At 35.4% G+C, this 10,903-nt stretch overlaps 1 protein-coding gene across 1 annotated transcript; it reads left to right on the top strand.

The window, feature by feature from the left end:
• Positions 1-6,616: 6,616 nt before the first annotated feature.
• CPR28 (cuticular protein 28) lies at positions 6,617-9,597 on the top strand. The gene is made up of 3 exons (XM_018503714.1): positions 6,617-6,723; positions 7,848-8,095; positions 8,758-9,597. The coding sequence occupies exons 1-3, from the start codon at positions 6,715-6,717 to the stop codon at positions 8,816-8,818; spliced, it is 318 nt and encodes a 105-aa protein (XP_018359216.1). The 5' UTR covers positions 6,617-6,714; the 3' UTR covers positions 8,819-9,597.
• Positions 9,598-10,903: the final 1,306 nt, after the last annotated feature.

The following is a 10,903-nucleotide window of genomic DNA, read 5'->3' as shown; positions in this document are numbered from 1 at the left end:
TTTAAATCTGCGTTGTAGATTCGACAGAATAATGAAAGTATTAATTATATATTGTACAATGAGCAATATCGTCGCGGATGCGTACAAAGAGATCACGTCACGACGTCGCATCTGCCGCGAGCATATTGCCAGCGTGCGATGTTCACGATGCACGAGCGAAACGAGCACGAAGCGGCGGGTTAAAAAGAGAAGGAGAGAAAGAGCTGGTCAACTCGTTGACATTTACTCGCTTTCGCGAGTCTTCCTTTTTTTCTTTGTCTCACCGAGAGATGCGGCTCTGCGCGAACACACCAGGTTGTGTACTTATTGCAACGTCCTTGGGAGTCGGGTTCACCATCGCAAGCTCATGTCTCTCTCTCTCTCTCTCTTTCTCTTTTTTTAAATTGTCTCGGTAAATTGATCTTAAGAACTATATTTACAACGCGTCTAATGTGCACGCAAATGGTACTCCGTCGATTCTTCAGGGATTATTGAATATACACAACCACCTGTCACGACCTTGCATTGCCGTGTTAAAAGTGCTATTAAAAGACCGAAAAATGATGTCAATGATCCATTAAAGATAAACTGCTTCACGAGTTTGTATATTCGCAAATTTTACTGGAACCCTCCGAGTGATGGGCATTCAACCAACAATTAAATTACAAATCTTTCATTCGCATTTAATTAACTTCTAAATAAAATTTTATGTGTTATCCAACGCTAATAAAAATTTATTTGTTTAGTCTTTATCATTGTGTTTCACGAGACATAAATCTTTTAAAGATGATAGAAATTTATTATTTGACAAAATATAAATTTCTTGAAAATATTTACAATAGATTATATAATAAAATTTAATTATCAAATTTATAATCTTAAATAGAAAAATTAGTAAATAAAATTTGCGAGTATATACCTAGACGTTTCCAAGATTTTTTGAGAATTTTCGTGTGGAAACGTTCTGCTATATAAAACGTATGCTATTAGTGCTATGTATGTGTCTTTCTTGCCCAGAAGACTACATCCATTGCATAATTTCGACTTGAATGCATTTTATAGGCATTTCAACAGATAGGTTTGCCTGGAATTTAACATCGCGCGTCCTTACTTGGAATTTAAGATTGTAACTCCGCATGTGATGCCTAGCTAAGGCAGAAAAGGTCCCTCATTGCGTGATTCGCAATATACAGTCTGCGTACCGCCCCCTTGTAAATCATTCATTATCGACCCAAAGGAGGGTAAAATTCGTTCTGTATGGAAATGTGCGACGTCTTCAGTTGACATTTCAATATACCGCTCGTAACTATGTATTTCACGCTGTCTCGTAATACGTTATTAAATGAGAGATTTCATAGTAACTTAATCTCTTAAGCTACGTGATAACGCGAAATTTGCCAATCACTTTTTTTTTCTAAAACTTACTTTTTATTCATCTTTTTTAATGTAGTTCTTTAGCATTTAGACTCGATGCAAAACTAACTTCTCAGACAACACGCAATGTCTTTGGAAGATGTCTTTATGATGTCTTTTAGATACCTTTTAGACACGCATGCCTCAAAAGACATCTTTATAACGTCTTTTAGACATGCATGTTGTCTATTCGACTTTCCTTGTAGACTATTTCAATAAAAAAACTGATTTTTATACATTTTTCGGTTCTTCATCTCAAGATTTAAATCCTCGTGTTTGATTAATCGCAAACGTCTCATGATGACACTAATGAAGCAAAACCATGTAGCAGATGATTAATTAAATAGTAAGTCGCAACTCTTCTAACAGGTGCATCGTGATGACGCAAGAAATCAAATAAGCCTTCTTATACTAAAGTAAAATAAAATGGCTATTGCTTACGCATGCAATTAGATACTCCACGATTTTAAAAGATACTGCTCATTGTGCAGACAACGTCGTATAATTGTAAATTCGCTCATGCCTCTGAAAGTCTCTGGATGTGTATGTATGTGTACCTGTATAATATGCGCGAATATTGACTTGATACATAGTGATGTATAGAGAAATCGTGATTTTCACAGTGCTTTGTAAAAGTTGTGAAATGCCAAAAATTGAAAACACTTGTTTGAAGAATAATTAATAGATAATTAATAAACGATATAATTGTTACAAAATGATATGATATATTTAAAGTTTTTAAAATTTTAATTAATAATCGCAAATTTCTCGCCGTATTCGTCATATATAAATGGGTCTTCGTGGAATTCGAGAGAGAGGGAGGGGGAGAGAGAGAGAGAGAGAGAGAGAGAGAGAGAGAGAGAGAGACTCATCTTCTTCGTGATCTTTGCATAATCGATGCATAATCATCGGAGTCTGCGTTTACGGTCGCGAATCGTGACGAGCACTGACTTTCTCACGTACAAAAAGCGTAAAGACGAAAAGATGGAAGCCGTTTCGACATTAGAATGTCAGAGACCTGTACGACACTGACGTTTTTGCATCGGAGCGACAGGTTAACCACGTTACGTCGAACATTGTCCGCCTGAGGAAAAGAACTCAGGCAAATGCAATTCTAATGCATTCAATTGTTACGATATCTTCATTATCTTGCTGAGATTCTCCCACTCGTAACAAGAAACACCACTGTCGAGAATCTATCTGTATAGCAATAAAATAATATATTCTGAAAAAGAAATAAATTGTAAGTTGTTTTGGTATAAAATACATTAAAAATATTTCTGACGTCAATGATGGCGATATTAACAATATCCAAAAATCTAGGGACGTCTAAAAATTAGATGCTGTATAAAAAAAAAGCAGAAAAATGTCTCGCCGAAGAGAGAAAGAGGAAAGGAAATAAGAGGGTGGAAGGAGAAAGAAAGAAAAGAAATATCAACGGGAGAGGAGATGCGGTGGCCGGAGGCGTCCTCCTCGAGCGTTTCGCCGTCGCATCTTCTGAAATGGCAAGGTCACCGGTAGTTACGTCACCAACTTTCCTCCGGTACAACCGCGCGTACAACTTCGAGAAAACCAAATGTCACAATGACCAAGGACGTTTCGGCTGCGCGTAATGTAAACGTCGCCTACGGCTAGCGCGATGAAACCCGCGCGCCGCAGCGTAGAAATCCAAGCGCTACGGGAAGTTTCGGCTTTCACATTTTCGGGTCGAGATCGGGCTAAGAAGATGGCATGCGCTGCAGATGAACGCATCCCGTACACGACCGTGGCCTTGTTTCAATTACATCTCCTACGACAAAAAAAGAAACAGAGAGTCGCAATAAATCCGCAGCCGAGAACAGAAAGATGAGGATCCTAAAGTCTGCAGGACCGTCTTAAGTAATGGTGAGGTCCTAGGATATTAATACGGCTTTCTGACCGGTGTTCATAGTCAGTTCTTATTTTAACACACGTTCTACAATAAGCTATTAGTAATAAATTGGAAGTCAGAATATATATAGTCAATCATTCTACTATACAGTCAATTATTCTTCTTACATTTGACTGTGATTGGTCAATTTTTAGCTTCTGATTCTTCCAATTTATTACTAATGGCTTATTATAGAATGGCCGTACACTGTCCTAAGTAATATCGCTAAGATGCGGCTTTCGCAGAATCGTATCAGCATCTTATGATATTACTTAAGATGGTTTTGGAATAAGAATAGACCGACCTGTGATTAATACGGGGTCTACAACAGAAGTCATATAAGCGAGTAGGACCTTAAGCTGTAGAAAATTAACCAATCATAGTCGATTATTTTTCTTATATTCGACTGTGATTGATTAATTTTCTACGACCGCTATTGTAGACTCCGCGTAAGAGATGAGAATCCATCGAGTATATTTAATACATATAAGACGATTACAGTCTCAACGTTACACTCAGGGTTGGGATGTATTAAACGTAACGTATTATACATGGTTTTTATACTTATAATACCGTATATTATACGTATTATACGTACATTTTTAAGTTTTATGTGTGTTATACATATTATACGTATTATACATTGTATTATACGTAAGAAACTACTCGTAACTCTAAATTACCCAACCCTGCACGGAGAAAATTTTATATTAAGTTTTAATACAATTTTAAATTACACTTTACTATGTCTTGTATTTTCAATGGACCCTCACAATATGATTCCAACTTAACTTTTACTATGATAATACTAATTTTTATCACATAAATAAAGTAATTATTTTGTTAAATCAGTGCTTAAGCCATATTTTAACATGAAAACAGTTAATTTTTGCTATGGTACGCAAACAAAATTTGGTAGGTATATATTTTTTACTTATCTTTACAATATTATCTTTCATTCAACAAGATTTGATTTTGTAATAAAAAATTTTTGCTAGGAAAAAGTGTAAAAATTACGTTGTATTATTGTTTAAAAAAAAATAGCTATAGCATTTAAACTGATAATTTATATGAAGACCGCAGCTACTACCACATTATATAAAATTTTCTCCGTGTGGTTACACCTATACGTATAATGTGCGAGGAAAGCTCACACTTTGAATTCAATGACAGGTTTCAGGGGGACAAGGAGAGAGAAGCGGTTAATTCATAAAATCAGTCTGAACTTATCGCGCTAACGCGAGACGGATAAAGATCATACTCGGCGATTGAAGACGTCGCATTGTAATATGAGAACGAGAACAATTGCCTTTGTATAGCTGAGTCAATGATTCGCCCTTGACAATGATTCGCGGATTCCTGCCACGGAAAATCATTTCATGATGCACCTGAATGAACACCGGACAAGTGGATGCATACAAATAAATACGAGAGCGTATTCCCGGTTTCAGAATGAGAGGGACGTTGCGCAACGCAATAAACGCATCAACACAACGTGGAAGGCATCTTCTTCGTGCGATGCATCGACGTCTAATTCAAAATATAAACATAAATTGTGCACGGTGTTGTTGTGTTAATCCGCGTAGGTGCGCACATTAACGGCATGCACGTCGTAAACGCACAAACGTCGCGTGATAATTCCTTGCATTGGTGAATACCATTAACGCCGTAAGACAAGGCAGAGGAACGTCGTTATAGGTTCCGTCTCGCCTTCATCGTCCTCGGTGAGCGCACTGAGTAAATGAAATTTTTATTTGCGTGTGGAAAATTAATGGCTTATATAATAAGCTCATTATTTTAAATCGCATTTGTTTGGCTTATTTATATCTATCGTCGGGACACGTGTATTATACTCGTATATCGGGATTCTCGGTAATGATTACGATTACATGCGAATAATATTAACTGCGAGGGAGCTGCCGTTATTCCGCCATTCATCAGTGTCAACTAAGCGAATTATAACTGATTGCTGCCAATTATAATGAAATTTGCATTTCTATTATTCTAACATACGCTTCGAAGTTCGATAGAATCGCAATAAAGCGTGATGCAGCGACATCGCGAATTTACGAAAGACAGAAGTTGCCGAAAGCTACCTTATTTTTTACTGTAAATTTTATAACTAAATGTAATTAAATAAATCTACTTATATATACAATATACGTACATGTTATACGTACTTATGTATCTAAAATAATTATCAATAGTTAAAAAGTCTGTTGAGAGCTGACGCTAGTTGTAGTTGCGAATTATAATTTTATTGTTTTCCAATGTGCACACATATAATAAAATAAATAAAATAGATGTTTCGACCGGTGTTTTGGATCCTCTTCAGTATTATTACGTTGAGTAACAAATAAAATACTGCATTACATACAAGACGTTGTTCTGACGGATCGCTTGAAATGCGTTTTCATCGTCAAGTATCGCTTACATCGAGAATTATGCTTAGAACAGTCATTAGACTTCCTGGTTTAATGACAGTTCCAGATTGCTATCGATGTTACGTGTACAACGGTCATGATCGTAATGAATGTAATGCAGTATTTTATTTGTTACTCAACGTAATAATACTAAAGAGGACCCAAAACGCGGATTGAAACGTCTATTTTATTTATTTTATTAAAATAATAAAATTATAATTCGCAACTACAACTAGCGTCGGCTCTCAGCAGACTTTTTAACTATTATTGATTAGAGCCTATACTTCTTTGATTGTCTAAAATAATTTGTTAGGTTTCATATAATTAGGTATAAATTATAAAAATATAAAATTTCTAATTTTAATATAAAACTTTTTGATTGCATTTCTATCTAAAGTGTAGAATGTATTTATATAGTAATATCTTATATCGAATTTATGGAAGATTGTTCCGACATACTTATATTAATTTCTAATAGATCTAGATCTAGGAAATCAATAATTGTAACGAGTTGTACGAAGAACCTGCGGATAAGAAAAGTAATCACTCATTATTTTAGGAAAGATGTTATTCTAAAATCCTGTTTTTGGAAAATATGAATTTTTTTCAAATTTTAGTATATCTTGCAGTAAAGTCCTTTATAAAACCAAGTAATTCAATTAGCAAATTTAAATCACGGCGTGCGTTCGCAGTGGTGAAAAGTAAGATATAGCCCGTAAACGGGCAGCGTCTAACGGCGACCGCGTCATCACATCACAGATACATCCTGCATTTGCGGGAGAGACTCATCCGCGAATCCGTTGGGGGCTGTTGCTGCTGCTGCACATGCAGGTGGGGGGATGTGCAATACGGCACCGTGATTTTCTGCTTATATAAAGGCAGATGCACCGAAGGATCCCTGGTATCTACGTATCGGTCGTCGTTTAAGGACGAAGGGCCGCCTTCGGGATCGTTCGCAGATCGTTCGACCACGAGAGAAAACCTGGCGCGATGAAGACGGTGGGTGGCGATCCTAGAAGAGATATAAAAATACATATTCGAGATATATTAAGATCTGTCAAAGAAGAGCGACCGTAGACCTCTTCTTTAGGCCTTTCGAGGAGGGACGACAGGCGGGACCGAATCGTGAGGGTTACCGCCGATATTTTCAAGCTGGGTCTTCCGAAACGGACTCAGCCACCCAATTTTTGCGCAACAGTGAAAGTGAAGAGGATTTTGTGACATTTGTGCGCGCGTGAAATTATACTCTTCATTCGCCACGGAGAACATCTACAGGGTGTCGCGGAAAGGCTACAATTTCGATGATTAATCCGGCGTACAGGTTTTTTTTTTTCAGGAGAATCTGACAACAAATTTTTAATATTCAAATATTAATTAAACAGATCTCAAATTGAGATTCTAAAATTTCAAGTTTTAAATGATCTATAGAATTTACGTTTACTTATTCCATCTAGTTCACGAGAAACTTTCATTTTATGATATTACACAACTCGAAAAAACTCAGAATGATTTAATGATTCAATAAGCAATCGTTTCTATGTAATCGAAATTATTGATCATTTAATGAACAATTATTTCTAGGTAATCGAAATTATTGACATCTGCGACACTTTGTATATATCCGAAGAAGTCAATCCGTTGTTTTTTCTGTTCGTTGTGCAAACGATATATCTCGATTTAATTTCGTAATAATCTAATACTGGTCGTCGAAAGATCAGGTTCCGAGAAAAGATCGAATTTCCAACACAGCTACCGCATGTTCCTCGCAGAAATCCAATCAATAATTCATTTAAACAAAATGTTTACCCTAACATTAATTATTTAAATAAATCCAATCTAATACTGGCCAATTTAAGACCAGAAATTATTTATTTTGAATATTAAAAGTATCGAACAACTGTATTGAACAACAGCTTTTAATACTCAAAATAAATAATTCAAATCACCATCTTCCAATATAAATATTTTTATAAGGGATATCTTACGATAAAACAAATTTAAATATGCATGGTCACAATAAAAGACATCTGATTAATTTAATAGAAGTCAACGCGATAGAGACGAACGATCTCGTTCTTGTCTTCTTCAACGAAATGATCTTCTTGCTTCTCTTCGTCACGCAGGTGTTCGTCATTCTGGCACTCATAGCCGGCGTTCTCACGGCGCCGCAATCTAATCCGAACGATATCACAATCGTGAACCAGGAGGAGGTGAACAATATAGGGGTAGGTGGGTATCACTTCAGTTATGAGCAGAGCGACGGTCAGAAGAGGGAGGAGACGGCAGAGCTGAAGAACGAGGGCACCGAAAACGAGTCCCTCAGCGTCGTTGGTAGCTTCAGTTTCATCGCGCCGGACGGACACACGTATAGGTACACGAAATTACAACAAAACCATCTTAGACAACCTATAATCGGATAGGATTCTATTTGTAATTTATATTCTTTTTTTAAGTGTATTTTTGTATTCTTCCTTATATCGGAATATACACTTACACACATATATGTGTGTAAGTGTATATTTTGATTTTTCTAAAACTGAAGATTCTTTCAAAATATCAAGAAGATCTATTTTATATACTTGATATTTTATTTTAGATTTAGATTTTATATATTTAAAACATTTAATATTTAATTATTAAAAACTTAGATAATCTATATAATTTAAATTCATATTTTATACTCTTACAATTTTTTTGTTATGTTTATTTGCAAATAAATATGACAAAGATTGTAAAAATGTAAGATATAAATTTGAGAACTATATAGATTATTTAAGTTTTTAATAATTAAATATTAAATTTTTGTGGGAGTGTGAGTTACGATTTCATCAAGTGTCTTTTGTATTGCATGGCACATAGAATTACGAGTACAAATTGAATTCTATCCTGAACCCTGACACGAATTACGGATCGTCTAAAGTGGCCTTTAGGATTGCAAAAATGATTACAAATTCGAAAGTAATGTCTTTATATAGAATGTTTGCATCGTTCGAGAACGTTGTAGCTCTTTGAACACCCTCTCTGTAATTGCAGGGTTGATTACACCGCAGATGAAAACGGATTCCATCCGACTATCAATCTCGTCGCAAAGTAAGCGGACTCGAGGACCGAAGTTACATCACCTTAGGTCGTCGACATACACGCTCGTGTGATTACACACGAATTAGGATATTTCTAATCATATGACACTGCAAGGCACGCGATTCACACCGATGCGAATGGCAAAGAGTTGACGTCAGTCGCTAGTTAGAGAACGATCTTCCGCGCGATCGTTCTTCTCTGGCCGATTCGCTTTCGATGAGTTTCGTGATATCAATTGTGGTATTTTACAAAGCGAGAGAGATGCATTTCTTAAAATCAACAATGATCACGCAATTAGACTAATTTATTAACACTTTTGCATCGTCTTCGCTCCAAAACCAAGAATAATTCTTTGAGCAGTGCAGCACGTCGGCAAATAGTATAGATAAAATTACGAGTAGAATTAGCAAAATTATTTCGCTCAATATTTCTTTTTCTCTTTGATTTTCTCTTACAATTAACGTAAAAAATATTCATGAATATCGCATAACATCACGACTTACGAAACGCATTGAAGTCTTCCACGAGTGAAACACGTGCTTACTTGCAACTGGCAATATGTATTATACAGTTTTCTCGAAACTACTAGTAAACGTTTTGAACGAGAGACGTCCTCTGTTTGCAATTCTATCTTTATAGCGAGGCGACAATGCAACACTCATTGAGGTACCGCGATAACTACGGTTTCTCCCTGGCGCAACCTTTCTTTTTTATACACGTAATCTATATGTATATTATATAACATTTATAACAAAAAACAATTTGTTCAAATAAACTTGTATACATACTGAAGAAACCTCCCTGTGACTGTTTACCATATCGCGTGCTTTCTATACAATTAATAAAGCTTTTTATCCAATCTGTAGTTTGCATCCAAATTTCAAGATAGAAATTTACATTTATGACTTTTTATATCATATATTTTATTAAACATATAAATTTTACTCAGAAATTCGATACAAAATCAGATCGTTTATAATGAATTTTAGGATGAAAGCAAAAATAGGTTTTTACGGCATAAAAAAATACATTTAATTCATTACAAAAAGGAGAATATTAGTTATGTGTTCATACTTATGTTAAAAAAATATCAGCGCATTAAGTTCGATGTAATAATAATTATTAGTCAGATTGTATATGTAATTATTAGTATTAATATTATTGCTGAGCGCGAATGTGGCATGGCAGACAGCGCTCTGATCTATCATGCCCGGGTCCGATCTGAGTAGGAACCAAAATATTTACGCTCGTGTTTCCTCTCGGAAAAGGCTGGCAACTTCCCGAGTTTTCTTATTCACAGAAACACCTCTCGAAAAATCCGCCGGAACCGGAATTAAAACTGTAGGTCCCATATGCTTGTGGCGAGTAGAGAATAATCAACGTGTTCACCACAAGCATATGAGAGAGGTGTAACACAAGCTAGAGGCCTAACGTAAGAAGAATAAAATCTTTTCCATTTTGTGCTACGAAGGCTTTGTAGATATAAAGTTCATATAGAAAGTACTGAGGGAGCAATATTATAAAACTAGTCCATCAATACTTTCTATATAAACTTTGTATCTACATCTTTTTTTATAATTCGATTCGGTATTACGAATAAAAAAGTATAGTTTTTTTTCTAATTAAATGTACTGGGTTAAATATGTTTTTATTTTATGTAATAGAGAAAGTATTATATAAATTATGGTAATATAAAAAATGTATGAAGTACCAGAGAGAAACCTGAGAGTGGACATCCTGGCCTTTTTCGTGTATCAAACTTCGTAGGGTAATGTCCACGGTTTTTTTATGGTTTTTTTCCACACTATTACGTGGATTAGACAAGGACGAATAATCAATTTTGATTGTTCGTCCTTGTCTAACTCACGCAATAACATAGAAAAGAATCATAAAAACGTGGACATTACCCTACAAGGTTTGGTACGTAAGAAAGGTAGGGATTTGATACATAAAAAAGGCCAGAATTTGATACACGAAAAAGGCCATTCTCAGATTTCTCTCTAAAAGTACAGATTGTTTACAACAAATTGTTTACGAGAATAAGAACAAGAATAGGTTTTTACAGTATAAAAAAATATATTTAATTCATTACAAAAAG

Source organism: Trachymyrmex cornetzi, unplaced genomic scaffold (assembly GCF_001594075.2).
Source record: "Trachymyrmex cornetzi isolate Tcor2-1 unplaced genomic scaffold, Tcor1.1 scaffold16, whole genome shotgun sequence".
NCBI lineage: Eukaryota > Metazoa > Arthropoda > Insecta > Hymenoptera > Formicidae > Trachymyrmex > Trachymyrmex cornetzi.
Note: the sequence above shows the minus strand (reverse complement) of the source record. Positions and strands in the feature narration are given on the sequence as shown.